Raw genomic sequence first — 19,373 nt, forward strand, 5'->3', positions numbered from 1 at the left:
TCCCTTAGTCATCAAAGTCCACTCCAGTCATGCGGTAAGGTCATCATCCAACCTCTCTGACCTTACTCTCATTCTATCATTCAATGAAATGGGATATCCGATTCCATACACAGCAATTTCAATGTTCTACCTTAACCTCATCAATAGGGGTGGCAGTAGCCTCAAGGTTAGAGAGGCTGGCCTATAACCAAAGGGTTGCCGGTTTAATTCCCAGGGCTATATGGCATTGTGCCCTTGAGCAAGGCACTTAACCACTAACTTTCTCCAAGCAATACACACACACACACACAAAACTAGATATACCAGCCTATTAGGTAATATGTGCATTGGGGAAAACAGTGACCCCTTAACCTCTCAGAACATCATGAGTAAACGATCTGACCAATTACAGCACAACTCTGCCTCCAGAGGGAATCACAGGATAGACAAATGAATATGCACAGGCTCAATTTGTCTTACACAACTCAACATTCAACTAATGCTTTATTTATAGGATCAAATAGATAGCCGAGGACAGAGATGGACACTGAAGGGCAACTCTAGCCAGGTTGCTGTAGTAGCCTTCTGTATCTCTGCCACGTTCTGTGAGCGAGAGACGTTCTGCTAGGATACCATGACCAAATGCATGCGATAGCAATAAAATAACAGTATTCTAAAACGCAATCATTTAGGTTAAATGCAACTTGACTGAGCTACAATATGGTAACGCTGAAAGATCATTTCAATAGAGGAGTCAATTTCATGATGGCTAATGGCAAATGCATTGTAGAGTTTGGTAACATTTAAATGTAGAGATAGTGGAGGTTATTGTTGTAGATATGGAAAAATAGTTTAGCATGCACTACTGAAAATCGAATGACAAATCAAATTATAAAAATCTTACCGTTGAGAACATGTACATGGTGTTATATAATGTGCATAAAAAATGAGGATTCTTCTGGTCAGGTCGTTCTGACAAATCCAGCCCGGGCCAATAGAAGCTGAATCTGATCTGGATATGACAGAGAAGGAGGAGACCAGCTCATCTGTGTGTTGAGGGATGCTTGCTGAGAAGTGGGAAGTTGATACAAGGGTGAGAGCAGCTCTATAAACATTAATTGTGGACACACATCCTTACCTATAGCACCTGGATTTATGGACAACCCATAATGCAACAGCCCCTGCAAACTTGCTGTCATAGTGTCCTAATTTCCTTCTGTTTTTTTTTTTAGGTTGGCCTCGTTCCCTGTTCTGTTCATCAGAGATCACTAGACATAATGCCACTAGACCTAGACAAATCCCCAATTTGAGAAAATATTATTGCAATATACAGAGAATCATACTCTGTGTCGTAAAACGGCACATATCACTGTAATTTTAACACTTTTCTGTCTGGAACTCTTGATAGCAACTAGTTAGGTGACTAAACTCAACTCAGAAACTTCCTTCACCATGGCGTTGAGTTAAGTCAGCTAGATAGAAACTAGTATAGCCTACAACATACTGATAACGATCCAAATAATATACAGTAATCATTTCCTGTTTGCTGCTGTTGATAACATACCATACCTGGGGCAAATTGTACCAACTCTATAGGCAGAGTGTGTTCAGATTATTAATTTATGGGAACGAGGCTATGTGTAACAGTTCTGATGATTGTGGGGGGGATACATTTCAAGAGCAACTAGACGATAAACTTGCCCACTCCATTGGCACGGCTAAAAAGTATTGAAATCGCCTAAAAAAAATTGGGAGGTGGACGGACCTAGGCTAAGTAATTGTTTAGCAGGGACACTCGGCCTATTGAGCAAAATATACGCTAAACATGTTTTATACAAGCAATATAAATATTTGCAAACTGTTGAATAACCTCCCCTTTCAAATAGCATCATCCCCACTTGTCCATGTTGTTTGCTGCTTATTTCACTGCTATCATTGAGCCTGAAAACAGACGCTACTGCTCCTCCTCCCCTCTCCGCGCCTCATCGACCACCTTCCCGCCGCAGCCCATCAAACCGCGCGGCCAAGCGCGCGGGGTCGAAATTCGAACCAAACAGTGCCAGTGGTGCTGATGAACAGCTCCTCGCCAGAGTGGAGTCGACACTGGACAGTCGGAGACAGAAGAGTGAGTTTTAAAACGCTTTGGAAGGTGAATGAATGGAATCAAACTTAACGTTGAAAAGAACACCTTTGGATTCTTTCAGAACATGTTAGCAAGGTGTTGTTAATACAGCTGTTTACATTTCATGTAACGTAGCTAGCTATCTCTGATAACTATCTCTGCTATCTCTGATAACTAGCTGGCACAGTAACGTTAAATACTTGTCCCATACTATTGTAGTAGCATTGGGAGCTAGCTTGCAACGTTAATTAGCTAACTAGACAGTCAGGTATGGGTCAGGTAACTAAGCGGGATAGCTAAATGTTAACTAGCTAGCTGTATCTGTCAGTATGCCAGTTTTGTCAACTAACCACAAATAGAACATTGAAAATCTTTGAACTAACGTTAGCTAGCTAGCTACAGTAACAGTGGCTATTTATCTTTCAGGAGAGGATACCACCCCCAGAATGACGGCAATTCTCAGAAATTCTGGAAGTAACGTTAACGTTAATCATCACACCTCATCACAGGATTTCAGGTAGAGCTAGCTAACGTTAATCACATCATCAGGCTGTCACTTGTCTGAACTAGCTAACTCTGGAAAGCTTGGCAGGCAAACCTTATGGTTTAGGTTAACGTTATGGTTTGCTAAGAGCCTACCCCCCCTCTCTCTCTCTTTCACTCCATCACCCCCCCCCCCCCCCCCCCCTCCTCCCCTGTGTGTGTGTGTGCGTGTGCGTGCGTGCGTGCGCGCGCGCGCGCGTGTGTGAAAATATGCACACACAAAAAACATTACAATGAATAATTTTTGGTCCGAATGGATATGTCAGCGCCCATCAGCTTTGTTTTCAGTCCTGCTGTTGGGGAAAGGGAGGAGAGGGGGATATATATCCCTGGGTGTCTGGTGGTGGGGACTTTGGAGGGGGTGGCCTCAAAAATAGAAAACAAGGGGACAGTGCTTATGGTTACCCCTGGGGGGAGGACTTGCTTCACTGCCTTTCTAATTTGTACTGGTAATCGAAACGGGTGAACACATCGTTCACACATCGAACACTTCTTCCTAGAGTGGACAAGTTAGAGTAAAGAACAGCTTTTTTCCTCGTCAATCAGAGCTTATGTCAGCTAGGTTGTGGCTCAGTGCACTGGACCTGCTTGTCTCTAGTCTTCTCATTGTGTTTATTTGGAGTTCACCTAGCGACATTGTTGTTGTTGAGTAAAGGGACATTTACATCAGAAGGAATCATTCTTTTGTGCTAAGCTAAATTGAGGGGTATTATTTTTGGCACAGTTACATGGATGTTTCCCTCCAAAAGGTTGGTGTTTTTTCTGATTTTATGTGAAGTTACTTTTCAAGCAATCAAGTTCAGAGATTGTTTGCAGTCAAATTGTCATTGAATGAACTTCAGTCACTTTTATCATGCTGGATATTCTGTTCCCACATTAATATAACTTTATTGTAATGTTCTCACTGTAGTCTAATTTCTTATGTTTACTAACTAGTTTCTTAACTTAAAGCCTATGGCCCATTGATTGAAAACCAGATCAGCTCTTTAGTCATTAGCCTTCTAATTCAACACATTGACCAAACCCTGACTGTCAAATGAACCACAATCAAACTTTAATGGCCTGCTACAGTTTATAGACCGGGTTTTCACATTATAGTACTTATAGTTATTAACCATTCCCTTTTTGGCTTGTTGGTATGAAACCGCCCACACAGGGTCTCCAAGCAACACTTTTATCAAGTGACTAAAAATAAATCTGCCTTTTGATAACAGTGTGTGTGGGTGGAGCTCAAAGGTTATGTAAAAAAAAACTGTAAGGCCAGACTGATGTCATTTTTATGCACAAAAAAAATGCATTACAGTCATGCATGTTATTGTAATGTCTGTTTAGCAGAGTCAACAGCATTAAGCCTGCCTGCCAGGCTATTGCTCCCCTCAGGGAGTCCCCTTTACTAGAGAGCGGTTAGTTGTAGTGCATAGGGTCTGGTGGTGACAGAGAAGCAGATGGCTCTCCTTTAACTCTCTTGTCAATTAGCTGTCACTCAACCAGATTAATGCAGGCTTTGGTCATCATGGGGATGGGGGTGGAGTGGGTTGGGACAATCAGGGAACAGCCCTCTGGAAACAATAGAGCCACGTGCCACTGGGCTGGGGACTGTTGTTCGGGACACAAAAACTAATCATTATTCAATGGCCAGACCAACTGTTGCAGACAATTTGCACACAGTGTACCCGACCCTATGTGCACAGTGTCCCTGACCCTACTACACATTTTCAATACTGTGGGTGTGCCCCTGTGTATTGTGATTCAGCCAATGGAGCATTAGGAGCAGTGGTCACCTGATGTTACATCACCTTGTTTTTCAGTGTCTGGAAATGTCCTTTATGCAAATTAGGTCAGAAAAGTATACTGAACAAAAATATAAACGCAACATGTAAAGTGTTGGTCCAATGTTTCATGAGCTGAAAGAAAAGATCCCAGAAATGTGCCATAGGCACAAAAAGCTGATTTAGCTCAAATTCTGTACACAAATTTGTTTACATCCCTGTTAGTGAGCATTTTTCCTTTGCCAAGATAATCCATCCACCTGACAGGTGTGGCATATTAAGAAGCTGATTAAACAGCATGATCATTACACAGGTGCACCTTGTGCTGGGGACAATAAAAGGCCACTCTAAAATGTGCAGTTTTGTCACACAACACAATGCCACAGATGTCTCAAGTTTTTAGGGAGTGTGCAATTGGCATGCTGACTGCAGGAATGTCCACCAGAGCTGTTGCCAGAAAATTTAATGTTCATTTCTCTACCATAATTTGCCTCCAACGTCATTTTAGAGAATTTGGCAGTACGTCCAGCCGACCTCACAACCGCAGACCACGTGTATTGCGTTGTGTGGGTGAGCAGTTTACTGATGTCAACATTGTGAACAGAGTGCCCCATGGTGGCGGTGGGGTTATGGTATGGGCAGGCATAATGAACAGAGATATCGTGACGAGATTGTCGTGCCATTAATCCGCTGCCATCACCTCATGTTTTAGCATGATAATGCATGGCCCCATGTCGCAAGGATCTGTAAACGATTGCTGGAAGCTTGAAAATGTCCCAGTTCTTCCATGTCCTGCATACTCACCAGACGTCACCCATTGAGCATGTTTGGGATGCTCTGGATCGACGTGTACGACAGTGTGTTCCAGTTCCCACCAACATTTAGCAACTTCACAGCCATTGAAGTGGGACAACATTCCAAAGGCCACAATCAACAGCCTAATCAACTCTATGTGAAGGAGAGGTGTCCCTCTGCATGAGGCAAATGGTGGTCTTTCCCAGATACTGAATGGTTTTCTGATCCACGCCCCACATTTTTTTTAAGGTATCTGTGACCAACAGATGCATATCTGTATTCCCAGTCACGTGAAATCCATAGATTAGGGCCTAATGAATGTATTTCAATTGACTAATTTCCTTATATGTACTGTAACGCAGTAAAATCTTACAAATTGTTGCATGTTTCGTTTATATTTTTGTTCAGTGTATTTTACATTTCAACTCAATGCAAGCAGAAAAAGAAGAGTTGCTAAAGTTTCAGTGACCTCTTGTCTTGATAAGCTGAGGGCAGTGGTAATATACATTATAAGGAATATGTTTATCCCGTAAGTCCCTTACAGTAGATATAATCAGCTCCTTGTGTGTGTATCTGTCAGGCTGCTGACCACTGAGCCGTCCCTGCAGAGTGAGGAGCTGGGGGACCTGCAGTCTCTGTCCTGGCTAACCACCGTGGATGTACCCAGGCTGCAGCAGATGGCCACAGGCAGACTGGCCTTCAACAACACAGGGCCCCAAAGCAGCATACTGGAACTACACACAGGTGAGACACAATACACACTCACACACACATACACACACACACAAACAAACCAAAAAACAATCTGGCCTGAAACATAAACTCTTTTTTTCAGACCAGCAAAGCAACATGAGTACAGCACTAGGACATAATACCATGGCCCCTCCACATAGCAACATGCAAAACACTTATATTGGAATGAACTACCTCAACAATCAAAATGGAAATGTAAGTATATTTTGGGGTCTTACTGTTGTAGTTATTTTTTAATCAACACTGTTCTTCCCCTCCTACTGTGTGTCTTTGTGTTTCAGATGGCAGGATTCCCAGGAAGTGGTGTGCCTGCCTCAGGATACCAGTCCTCCCCGGTCCACTGCTTCCATTCCCCCCAGCAGGCCTACAGCCCAGCTCAGGCTGTGCAACAGGTAACACATCCACCGACTGTTTCAGAAGTGTTTCTGAACTCTTATGAACGTAAGACTTTATAACAGAGAGATGCAGAGTATTTCTATCACTTGTAATTCATTCAAAGACAGCCTTATATGTGGCTTGGTTTGCTTTTTCCCAGCATTCCCCCAGCAGCCTGTACAACAGCACCTCCTACCATAACCATAACCTGTATGATCAGCAAGCAGCAGTCATGAGCATCACCAACCCCCACAGCAACCAGGATCTGCTACAACAACTCAAGGCCTTTCCTAAACCTATCTACTCCTACAGGTAGGGCACACTAACGCATTCAATTCTCCATTTTCCATTGACATTTCATCTGTACAGTTTTAACACATTTTGTAAAGCAGACTAGTGGTCAGAACAATTGGAACTGAGCAAAAATGAAAATGCATGATATTTTGACGGTTTTCGCCAGCTGCCTGATTGCTATGGCTCTGAAGAACAGCCGGACAGGCAGCCTTCCTGTCAGTGAGATCTACGGCTTCATGAAGGAGCACTTCCCTTACTTCAAGGTGAGGAGCAGGGAGATGCTGCTTTACACACATGAGATTCTCAGGGCTCGTGGAAGTTTGGGAACATCAGCAACATTGTATATGATCAGTATAATGTTTTTTACTGATGTATGGTTCTCCACCCTACAGACGGCACCTGACGGCTGGAAGAACTCTGTGAGACACAACCTGTCTCTGAACAAGTGCTTTGAGAAGGTGGAGAACAAGCAGGGAGGCTCCTCCTCCTCCACTCGTAAGGGCTGTCTATGGGCCCTCAACCCAGCCAAGATCAACAAGATGGAGGAGGAGATGCAGAAGTGGAAACGCAAGGACCTGACTGCCATCCGCCGCAGCATGGCCAACCCTGGTGAGACCTGGCAGGGGAGGATGGGAGAGGAAACAAGACAAGAATTGCGACATTCTGATTCATTATATAATATTGCTTGGTGAGTATTTATAGCTAATGCTCTTGTCTTGGCTCTCAGATGAGCTGGATAGGCTGATCACAGACCGACCGGACGGCTGCCGGAGAAAGCCCTGTGACCCTAGGATGACATGTGTCCCTTCCAGCCCCTGTGGTCCCCCGCTTTCCCTCCCCTTCCACCACCAGGCCCAGAATCACACCCTCCTAGGAGAACCCAGCTCCCCTGTACCTGCCCGGACCCCTCCCCTCCATGCTGTCCCAGACTACTCCCACAGCCCCTTCCCCCAGCAGCAGCCCTACAGACATCCCCACAGCCACAGCTTGTACAGCCTCCACCCAGACGTCACAGCCGAGGTGGACGCTCTGGACCCCAGTATCATGGAGTTTGCCGGTAGGTTCTGATGAGGATAGGAGGGATGTTACCATATGTTTAAAATGAAAATGACATATTTGTCTTCACCATAACTGTTTGTTTTAACCTATGGTGATTTGGTTAATGATCTGTTTTAACCTGTGATAATGTGTTTGTTTCTGTCTTTCAGGGAGCCTATGGGAGGAGATGAGGGAGGAAAGCTTCAGCCTGGAGACTCTGGGTACCTTTAACCACTCTCCTCTGTGCCTGTCTGACTGTGGGCTGACTGGCCCCAGCACTGGACAGCCCCTGGTGGACCTGTACACCAGCCACACCACCCCAGCTGTTCCCTCCCAGTACATCACCACCACAGAGGCCGGGGGCCAGGCCATCGCCCAGCTCTGACTTTGACTGTGAAACACTGATATACAGTGTATTAAACACTGATATACACTAGGACAGACTATGGGAAGACCACTACTGTTGAACCTGCAAGTCCCCGCACCAACTGTATGAGAATCCAGAACTTTTCCCCACCTGACAGGATGTCTCGCCCCTTTTATGTATGTTTTTAGTTTTTTACTGATTCCTGTTTCTACACCAAAGCACATAAGAAGCAGCCAAAATCAACAAGCGTAGGTATGTTTGATTGGGTCTGTCAGCTTTTTACAGTGATGAGGATAATGTGTTTGTGTGTGTGGATCTTTGGAGGTAAAATGCAATGCCACTTTATCTCTACAAGAGCCGGTGTCAATGTTGGTTTCTGTGAAGATACGTAGATGTTGTCGGTGAAACTCTTCTGTTATCTAGGCTATTCCTTGTGGAGGTAAAGTCTTATTGATTTACTATCTTGTGCAAACAATACTTTTTATTTTACTGGATTTGACTTTGGTACTGTAGCTTGATAGTCTGTTTGAAGTACTATAGTACTGCTAGGCAGGTATTATCTCTGCATTTTCTGTGTATTTATTTTGGTTCATTTGTATTTATTTACTATGCTCTGAGTAAACTCTTGATGTCATGCCTTACAACAATTATTTTTTATTGTAATATAGAGGACTTTTACATGTTCATGTATTTTAGAAAACTAAACATTTTTAACTAAAGATTATTAATGTGAAGGTATTAAAGCCTTAGCAGATTCACCTATTTTAAACTGAAAATAGACTCCTGTGGCTACTATGGATTTGTCTAACTGTAAATATTTACAGAAGAAATATTTGCAGATGCCATTTGCTATTGTTACTAAAGACTTCAATCTTGAGATGAATCTGACAGACAGCTATACCCCTCTGATGGCCATGACCCTGCTCTCTGAGGGTGTCTCAAGGGATGTGGGATATGCAAAAAACACATTTCCATTTCACATCTCACACTTGTACAGGTTACACACTTGTGTGAAACTGGACAAATATAAGTGCCCCCTATTTGACCTTTGACCTTGAGGTTTTTCAGCTTGTTCGCTTGAATGTCAATAGTGCACTGAGGTAGGCAATAGTGTGATGCAAGAGCACCGTCTATTGTCAGTCTAGAGTATTGCGACAAAGTGGTTATTTTAATATCCATACTGTACATATCCCAAGTATCATTTGTAAAAGTGGTTGTATAATCCTTATGTAAACGTAAGACATAGTAGTGACAATGGTACAATTAGGCAGTATGAGGCCAATGGTTTTAAGTTCATTGTCTTTTACATTCTTTTTCCTACCACTCCCAAAATGTTGTTTACAGTAGATTTAACTCCTCCCTCTCCCTTCCCTGAGGGCTTTATTCCTATTGGATGACTGACTGTAATTTGAGATAGAAGATACCCCAGCAGGTTTAACCAACTCAACAACACCTGAAATCAGGTGCTCTCAGTCCCTGTTCTTCAGCCTTATCGACATGAGCAACTGGGGGAAAACATCCAAGATAAGTTACCAGCAATGGAGGAATCCTGAAATCAGGTACAGTAAATATCAAACTCTCATAAATTGTAGCTTACTGGAGTTTTCTATGAAAGGAATCACACTTAATGATATGTTGAAGTGCAAGGTGAATGACCTAGTTTTCCATTAGATAATACCTGTAGGGGAATCATAGGGGGAAGGAAACCGGATAAGTTGCATAGGTGGGTCGTTCCATGAAATGAGTGCCTTTTATATTTTAAGTAGAAATTGTGCACCACTATTGAATTCTAAAAGCCTGTTATACACTGAACAAAAATATAAACGTAACATGTAAAGTGTTGGTCCCATGTTTCATGAGCTGAAATAAAAGATCCCAGAAATGTTCCATGCAAACAAAAAGCTTATTTCTCTAAAATGTTGTGCACACATTTGTTTACATCCATGTTAGTGAGCATTTATCATTTGCCAAGATAATCCATCCACCTGACAGGTGTGGCATATCAAGAAGCTGATTAAAGAGCATGATCATGACAAAGGGGTACTTTGTGCTGGGGACAATTAAGGCCACTCTAAAATGTGCAGCTTTGTCACACAACACAATGCCACAGGTGTCTAAAGTTTTGAGGGAATGTGCAATTGGCATGCTGACTGCAGGAATATCCACCAGAGCTGTTGCCAGCAAATGTAATGTTCATTTCTTTACCATAAGCCGCCTCCAACGTCGTTTTAGAGAATTTGGCAGTACGTCCAACCAGCCTCAAAACCGCAGACCATGTGTATGGCGTTGTGTGGGCAAGCGGTTTGCGGAGGTCAACATTGTGAACAGAGTGCCCCATAGTGGCGGTGGGGTTATAGTATGGGCAGATATATAAACTATGGACAACGAACACAATTGCATTTTATCGATTGGCAATTTGAATGCACAAAAATACTGCGACGAATTCCTGAGGCCCATTTTTAAAAAGGTATCTGTAACCAACAGACGCATATCTGTATTCCCAGTCATGTGAAATCCATAGATTAGGGCCTAATGAATTTATTTCAATTGACTGATTTCCTCATATGAACTGTAATTTAGTAAAATCGTTGAAATTGTTGCATGTTGCGTTTATATTGTTGTTCAGTATATTAAAGTGCCCTTTAATATAGATCAGATAGAGAATTTAATAAATCTGAATTTTAATATAAATTCTGTATTTTGATGTGTCCCTTCATGCACCCTCTGTGACTTCTAGGAAGATTTTAACCCACTTAATCCCAACATTTCTCCAAGTTTTCACCACCATTGTAAAGTCCTAGTTATTAAATTGCTTTGACAAAGTCATTTCTAAAGATTATTATTTATTAAATGTGTGATTCATTAGTGATTTATTTACATCTGTCCTACATTTTAAGGTCAACCCTTTTACATGAACTGAACTCTTATTTTAATGTGGTGAAACTAGTCCTTTAAAAAAGATATAGAGCTGGTTCTACTGTTTTTTGAGCGGGTCAAAGATAACATGTCAACCCTGTTACCCATACATAGACAGGCTAGAAAGTTTTTAATATTAAAAAATTGTGAAGCTTACTTTGAATTGCCCCTCCGTGTTGCACACAATAAACGTCCATTCCCCTTGTCACAAGGGGATTTATGGCTGTTTTAAGATGAAATCTTCAACCTGTTACAGTCAACCTTGATACTTTCTTTGGCACTTTTTTTTTTTTTTCTCTAGAGATGGGAAGATTTGTTTTTTTAATGTAGAACATGTGCTCTTTATGACAGAATGTTAAAATGAGGTGAAATCAAATTTATTTCATTTTTTTACCAAGTTACACTACTCAAAAGGCACCCAATTGGTGGAACGACCCAGGTACACTGGGCTTGCCATGTTATCAGTAGATTGATTCCTGTTGCTGTTGTTGTCATTTGTATTTGTATTTATTAAGGATCCCCATTGCTGGACCCTACTCTTCCTGGGGTCCAGCAACATTAAGGCAGTTATATACAATTACAAATATGACATGACATTACATTTCATAACACTTTTCAAAACACATTAAGTGTGTTCCCTCAGTCCACTACTCTACTACCACATATCTACAATACAAAATTCATGTGTACGTGTGTGTAGAGTGCGTGTCTTATCATGTGTATGTGTAAGCGTGTATCTGTGCCTGTGTGTGTGTCTCTTCACAGTCCCTGCTGTTCCATAAGGTGTATTTTTATCTGTTTTTTAAATCTGATTCTACTGCTTGCATCAGTTACCTGATGTGGAATAGAGTTCCATGTAGCCATGGCTCTACGTAGTACTGTACGCCTCCCATAGTCTGTTCTTGACTTGGGGATTGTGAAGTGACCTCTAGTGGCATGTCTTGTGGGGTATGCATGGGTGTCCGAGCTGTGTGCTAGTAGTTTAAATGGACATCTCAGTGCATTCAGCATGTCAACACTTCTTACAAGAACAAGTAGTGATGAAGTCAATCTCTCCTCCACTTTGAGCCATGAGAGATTTACATGCATATTATTATGTAAGCTCTCCGTGTACATTTAAGTGCCAGCCGTGCTGCCCTGTTCTGAGCCAATCGTAATTTTCCGAGGTCCCTTTTGTGGCACCTGACCACACGACTGAACAGTAGTACAGGTGCGACAAAACTAGGGCCTGTAGGACCTGCTTTGTTGATAGTGTTGTTAAAAAGGCAGAGTAGCGCTTTATTATGGACAGACTTCTCCCCATCTTAACTACTGTTGTATCAAAATGTTTTGACCATGACAGTTTACAATCCAGGGTTACTCCAAGCAGTTTAGTCACATCAACTTGCTCAATTTCCATATTATTTATTACAAGATTTAGTTGAGGTTTAGGGTTTAGGGAATGATTTGTCCCAAATACAATGCTTTTAGTTTTAGAAATATTTAGGACTAACTTATTCCTTGCCACCCTTTCTGAAACTAACTGCAGCTCTTTTAAGTCTTGCAGTGATTTCACTCACTGTAGTAGCTGACGTGTATAGTATTGAGTCATTCGCATACATAGACACACTGGCATGACATTAGTAAAGATTGAAAAAAGTAAGGGGCCTACACAGCTGCCCTGGGGAATTCTTAATTTTACCTGGATTATGTTGGAGAGGCTTCCATTAAAGAACACCCTCTGTGTTCTGTTATAGCAGACTTAACTGACTTAGCAGACTTATAAAGACTTAACACATAAGTTATTCCAGCAGCAGACTATGATCGATAATGTCAAAAGCTGCACTGAAGTCTAACAAAACAGCTCCCACAATCTTTTATTCCTCAATTTCTCTCAGCCAATCATCAGTCATTTGTGTAAGTGCCATGCTTGTTGAATGTCCTTCCCTATAAGTGTGCTGAAAGTCTGTTGTCAATTTGTTTACAGTAAAATAGCATTGTATCTGGTCAAACACAATTTTTTCCAAAAGTTTACTAAGGGTTGGTAACAGGCTGATTGGTCGGCTATTTGAGCCAGTAAAGGGGGCTTTACTATTCTTGGGTAGCATAATTACTTTTGCTTCCCTCCAGGCCTGAGGGCGCACACTTTCTAGTAGGCTTAGATTGAAGATATGGCAAATAGGAGTGGCAATGTTGTCTGCTATTATCCTCAGTAATTTTCCACCCAAGAGTTCAGACCCTGGTGGCTTGTCATTGTTGATAGACAACAATCATTTTTTCACCCCTTCCACACTCACTTTACATAATTCAAAATTACAATGCTTGTCTTTCATAATTTGATCAGTTATACTTGGATGTGTAGTGTCAGTGTTTGTTGCTGGCATGTCATGCCTAAGTTTGCTAATCTTGCCAATGAAAAAAATAATTAAAGTAGTTGGCAATATCAGTGGGTTTTGTGATAAATGAGCCATCTGATTCAATGAATGATGGAGCTGAGTTTACCTTTTTGCCCAAAATATAACTTAAGGTGCTCCAAAGCTTTTTACTTTCATTCTTTATATTATTTATCTTTGTTTCATAGTATAGTTTCTTCTTTTTATTCAGTTTAGTCACATAATTTCTCTATTTGGAGTAGTTTGAATAGCATATTGAATAGTCATCATGGACAATACAGTAGATTCAGTATGAAATAAACCTATGGCATTCATGAAGTCACATCAGGATGTTGTCATTCTCTTGATCTATTACTTTCTCTGTATTGTTTATTATGTGTATTGTTTGGTTTCAGTGTGGTGACGTTTCGAGGTACAGGGGGAGACAGTCTGTGTCACGATGATGAGGATCAGTGTGGAGACTATGAGGTCTACACCACGGGGATGCAGACTGTGGACCTTGGGGAGCGCAGTACAGGACCCCACGTATCACACAACAGCCCCACTGAAGGTTTCACTGATTTATATTTTGTTTCGTCTAGCATCTATTGACTGCTCATTTGTTGTTTAGAATTACCTGATGCTCTTGAACCCATGGATTTATGAAAATAAGCTATTCAAACTAAATACTGAACCATACAACATTTCCCAAAGATTGAGCTTGATTAAACCACTGTCCACTCAATTCATCAACACTTTTTCTCAGTTTACCTTTACTTATTGATACGAGAACGCCTATGGCATTGTTATCTTGAACGTTACCCAACTCTTCATCCAATTAACACTAATTGGACACAAACGTCTATGCCAGTTAAACAACCAATCAATCTCTCTCAACTAGAATACTCTTCTGACATCATCATTCGGCGCCTAATATCATGTTAGCGCTTGTCCAATTGTTACATTGTTTTAGTAACCATTTCTGATCATGGTTCATAATATTAATTAAGTAGTTCCTGGTCTGTTGTAGAAAAAGCAGCATGTATGGGTAAGTTTGTGAACAACGGAAAATGTGATTTAATATATGTTGTTTTGGGATTTTATTATAACTTGCCACCTCTTTCTCTCTGCCCTGTCAGATACCTTTACGGTGGAGGATGCAGTGGAGGCCATTGGCTTTGGAAAGTTCCAGTGGAAGCTTTCTATCCTTACTGGACTGTCATGGGTTAGAGACTGGGATTGATTCCTAAGACAGACATGATCTTAAATATTTTCAATTTGTGGATCAACAACCCTTTCTAATCATGAGCTGCTCACTGACTCTCATGTTGTGTTTACTGTAGATGGCAGACGCCATGGAGATGATGATCCTGAGCATCATATCCCCTCAGTTGCACTGTGAGTGGAGGCTGCCCAGCTGGAAGGTGGCTATGCTAACAGCGGTCAGTCTCATTCTGTCACCTAAACATAATCTCTTAGGCTTTTAGACTGGGGTTATTCTCTCATAAGCTTTATCGCATTAGTTTGATTACGCCATGTATTCATCACATTTGTCCTAATCATATAGGCTTCATTAAGGCTTGTAAGGGTAGCCACCAGCTAGAGAGGAAATGCTTTAGGCATACAGCCAACATTTAAAAAGTATTTGTAGTAATCATTCATTTGATGTCAATGTTACAGTGATGTCATCAGGTCACTTCTTCTCTCTCAGGTGGTGTTCATTGGGATGATGTTCAGCTCGACTCTATGGGGAAATATATCTGACAAGTATGGCAGAAAAGTAGTAAGTTTCAGTCTGCAATTGTTTAACATGTATAAAAGGTTGAGATCTTACAGCTATGATTTGGTCATGTGATGGTGAAATACACTGAGTGTACAAAACATTTGCTCTTTCCATGACAGACTGACCAGGTGAATCCAGGTGAAAGCTATGATCCCTTATTAAAGCCACTTCAATCAGTATAGATGAAGGGGAGGAGTCACATTAAAGAAGGATTTTTAAGCCTTGAGACAATTGAGACATGGCTTGTGAGTGTAGGGTTAGTTTGAAGTGTGTTATTTTTGTTGTATTACGAAGTATAATGGATTTATCTTATAGTCCAGTTGGTGGATTGTGTATGTGTGCCATTCAGAGGGTGAATGGGCAAGACAAAAGATTTTAAGTGCCTTTGAACAGGGTATGGTAGTAGGTGCTTGGTGCACCGGTTTGGGTCAAGAATTGCAACACTGCTGGGTTTTTCACACTCAACAGTTTCCTGTGTGTATCAAGAATGGTCTGCCACCCAAAGGACATCCAGCCAACTTGACAACTGTGGGAAGCATTGGAGTCAACATGGGCCAGCATCCCTGTGGAATGCTTTTGACACCTTGTAGAGTCCATGCCGCTACAAATTGAGGCTGTTCTGATGGCAAAAGGGGGTGCAACTCAATATTAGGAAGGTGTGCCTAATGTTTTGTACACTGTATTTGTGTGCTGAACAGGGTCTGACGATGTGTATGGTGTGGGTCCTATACTACGGCTTCCTCAGTGCCTTTTCCCCGGCGTATGGCTGGGTCCTGGTGCTGCGTGGCCTGGTGGGCTTTGGCATCGGAGGAGCCCCACAGTCGTGAGTGATGTACTCTGTAAGGCACAGACAGCACACCTGACCTGGCTTCCTCAGTGCTGCACTCTGTTGCAATGCAGTGGAATAGAACACATCAGACTTTGTTGTACAACAATGTCACTGTCCAGATTTCCAAGATGACAGTCATGCATGAAAGATGATCATCATAAATTCATCCTAAATGCCACTTGTACAGTATCATCGAGATGCACTGTAAAATACTGTTGAAATTACTGATGTCTTTGAAATTACTGCGTTAGTCTCTCAGAGTTGAACATTTCCTAAATGTGGTTTATCTGCAGTGGCGCTGATCAGGCTGAATTAACAGAATACTGTTATTGTAGCACACCGGCATTCTCTCTTGGGACAGTTAGACCTGTGAAGATGGCAGAGCGACAATAACGCTCCAACCAGGAACAAAACAAGTGTATTTTTAGCCCTGAGTCTGAGTGATAGAACTGGTTCCAGACTCAATGATTCAGAACCAGAACATACTGCCTTTTGTTATGCTTTTGTTATTGAAATACTGACTGTTAAAGTAGTTTATTTTGTACTGAATGTAACTGATTCTGTTGAACCTGTTATTTTATAGCCAAGGTAACGGTTTAACTTTCTGACCAATACCGGGCCGCCCTATTACCTGTATAAGTTAATGTTGTATGCAATGCTTATTTGAATTCCCTATAGGTGTGCTCTGCATCAGGTAGATAAGTAATTTTTAGATTCATTAATGGACATTTTCTTTCAGGGTGACGTTGTACTCTGAGTTCCTCCCAAGGAAGTCAAGAGCCACCTGCATTATGCTGATTGAGGTACTTTCTGTCCACTGGCCTTTATCATATTTTTACTATTGCATTAGTTTTATCTCATAAGAAAATCAACCATTTCTGGAGTAGTGTTCCATCCTACAGTGACTAATCCTCTTGTCTTGGCGGCCATCAGATATTCTGGGCCCTTGGCGCTGTGTTTGAGGTCCTTCTGGCCATCTGGATCATGCCTACCATGGGCTGGCGCTGGCTGCTTGGCCTGTCTACTGCACCCCTGGTGGTCTTTGTTACCCTCTGTTTTGTAAGTAATACGACTGAACTGAGACCTGCAGTATGTATTGTTCTGAAACAATGGTTGACATGCATCACAAAGGTGGGTGATACTGAACACATAGGTAGTGGATGAAGTGTGTCATATGCATGTGTGTCTGTGTCTGATACAGTGGCTGCCGGAGAGTCCCCGCTTTGATGTGCTTTCGGGAAACAGGAAAAATGCTATGAAAACATTAAGACTCATCGCTGCCAACAACGGGAAGAGCATGCCAGTTGGGGAGCTTATTGACAATAAACATGTGAGACTGTATAATTGGTGTGGTGTGTGTGCATTCATGTGGTATGTGTTTATCTGAGACTATCTTAGCTTACAACATTTTGTGTATTCACGACAATTGCTTGGATGTGCTTTTTCCATATTTGTAAAGGAGGAGGATCGTGGTAGGATCCGAGATCTCTTAACTCCTCAATATCGCAGAACCACTCTTCTCCTGTGGTTTATATGGTAAGTCGATTTTGCTCTCATTTTCAGACCTCTCATTAGCTCACTATCTTGATTCAACCAGTGCACCCTGTCCTCCCAGTTCGGAGAACCTCAGAAACCCAGAGTTGGGCCCTTTGTGTGATCTGTGTTTGCATGGTGTCTGTCTCAGGTTTGTCAATGCCTTCTCCTACTATGGCCTGGTCCTCCTGACCACTGAGCTATTTCAGGCAGGAGACGCGTGTGGTGGTGAGTGACAGCTGGTCTGTATGTTACTCTAAAAGGTTGAAACTTTCCTTTTGATAGTCTTAAGCAGAAACTTCTGCACCGCCCTAACAATCAAACATGTTAAACAGTACTGCAAGCCTGCACTTATAGTTGCTCTTTTAGAACCTTTGACTTAATGTTAAAAATTTTTTACAAAAATTCCTCCAGCCATCACCCAAGGTGCCAAGACTGAGCCAAAGTGCGAGCTGGAATGCAAATACTTGACGTTAGATGACTACAAAGACCTACTCTGGACCACCTTAGCTGAATTTCCAGGTGAATAACATTTAAGGCATTTATGTACCGTAGATACTGTTCAGCAGTAATTCAACGGAACTGAATCTTGTGTTTTGTTGATGTGCTGAGTGGGACATTCTGTATGTGTGCGGCCATGTCAGTTGTTTTTATTTATCCTGTCTCTGCAGGACTTTTTTTGACATTGTTTGTGATCGATCGGATTGGCAGGAAGAAAAGCATGGCGATGTGTTTCCTGATGTTCTCTGTGTGCATTCTGCCCCTGTACGCTTGTGTTGGAAGGTAAGTGCTCTCTTCACCTTGGCCAGGTCCGAGATTGGAAAACCTTGGTAATCAAGGGCCTTCAATCTGAACTGGCCCAGTTAGTCACTGATTGGCTTCACCCATTCTCTTAACACTGTGTGGGGGTGACACAGCTGTGTTCATGCTCTGCTGATGTCTCATACTCTCGCTCTACAGGGTGGCTCTCACAGTCTTCATCTTCATCGCCAGAGCATTCATCACTGGGGGATTCCAAGTTGCTTATGTCTACACACCTGAGGTAAGTATTTTTAGGTAGATACAAAACCTCAACTTCTGCTGTTGAGGACTTTTTGTATAAATTAGTATTTTTGTAGGTATACCCCACAGCCACCAGAGCTCTGGGCATCGGGACCTGCAGTGGGATGGCCAGGGTGGGTGCCCTCCTAACTCCCTTTGTGGCACAGGTAATCATAACCCTGTACTTAATTTGAATCTAAGACATCCTAACCCCTCAGAGGACTTACGGCCCTCTGGCTCCCCAGCACTGCTAACCTTCAGCTGTTTGGCCCTTACAGGTGCTGCTCAAGAAGTCTGTATACCTGACACTGTCCGTGTACTGCATCTTCTGCCTGCTGGCCACAGGCGCGTCCATGCTGTTGCCCATTGAGACCACAGGCCTGGGCCTGCAGGAGTCTAGTCGAATCACAGCCGGTCAGGAGGAGATGAAAACAGGCCAGATGTCAAATAGCTCTGAGGATTCTCCAACGCACACCAGCTATGGATCATCCTATAACAGCTGATGAGGACAATAGGGTGGAGTAAGGCGTTGAGAGAAATGAAGAGGACTTGATTATTCCCACTTCAGTCTTTCCCACAGATGCCACACAAAAGCATAATAAAGATGGGACAGTTTACAAGCTGGAACGCCACGCAGACCTTATTAGATGGGAAGAGACCTCAAGTTACAGCACATTAGCAAGACTACACTTAAATTTGTACACCAGCATTTTTTTTTACAGGACTTTGATGACTGAGTATTTATAGATATTGTATAGCCTGAGAGACTGAGAACCCCTTCAAATTTCTCTATGAATTTTCCTATAATTATTTTGATAATTTAAGATAGTATAGACATGCCAATAAAGAATACCTCCATATGCACCCATGTATTGCAATAATGAA

At 42.1% G+C, this 19,373-nt stretch overlaps 2 protein-coding genes across 2 annotated transcripts; both read left to right on the forward strand.

Moving 5' to 3' along the window:
- Nucleotides 1-3,063: 3,063 nt before the first annotated feature.
- Nucleotides 3,064-8,669, forward strand: LOC311128367 (forkhead box protein N4-like). The gene is made up of 9 exons (XM_084160482.1): nucleotides 3,064-3,393; nucleotides 5,789-5,952; nucleotides 6,044-6,156; nucleotides 6,243-6,353; nucleotides 6,497-6,648; nucleotides 6,797-6,893; nucleotides 7,023-7,239; nucleotides 7,358-7,687; nucleotides 7,839-8,669. The coding sequence occupies exons 1-9, from the start codon at nucleotides 3,377-3,379 to the stop codon at nucleotides 8,051-8,053; spliced, it is 1,416 nt and encodes a 471-aa protein (XP_084016608.1). The 5' UTR covers nucleotides 3,064-3,376; the 3' UTR covers nucleotides 8,054-8,669.
- A 91-nt stretch (nucleotides 8,670-8,760) lies between these two features.
- On the forward strand, nucleotides 8,761-19,373 carry LOC311128366 (synaptic vesicle 2-related protein-like). The gene is made up of 16 exons (XM_084160481.1): nucleotides 8,761-9,594; nucleotides 13,719-13,873; nucleotides 14,442-14,527; nucleotides 14,646-14,744; nucleotides 15,014-15,085; nucleotides 15,784-15,908; nucleotides 16,654-16,717; nucleotides 16,848-16,973; nucleotides 17,116-17,244; nucleotides 17,374-17,450; nucleotides 17,599-17,675; nucleotides 17,862-17,969; nucleotides 18,119-18,230; nucleotides 18,408-18,489; nucleotides 18,566-18,655; nucleotides 18,767-19,373. The coding sequence occupies exons 1-16, from the start codon at nucleotides 9,533-9,535 to the stop codon at nucleotides 18,989-18,991; spliced, it is 1,689 nt and encodes a 562-aa protein (XP_084016607.1). The 5' UTR covers nucleotides 8,761-9,532; the 3' UTR covers nucleotides 18,992-19,373.

This window comes from Coregonus lavaretus, assembly GCF_964263955.1.
Source record: "Coregonus lavaretus genome assembly, chromosome: 4".
In the NCBI taxonomy this organism is placed as follows: Eukaryota; Metazoa; Chordata; class Actinopteri; order Salmoniformes; family Salmonidae; genus Coregonus; species Coregonus lavaretus.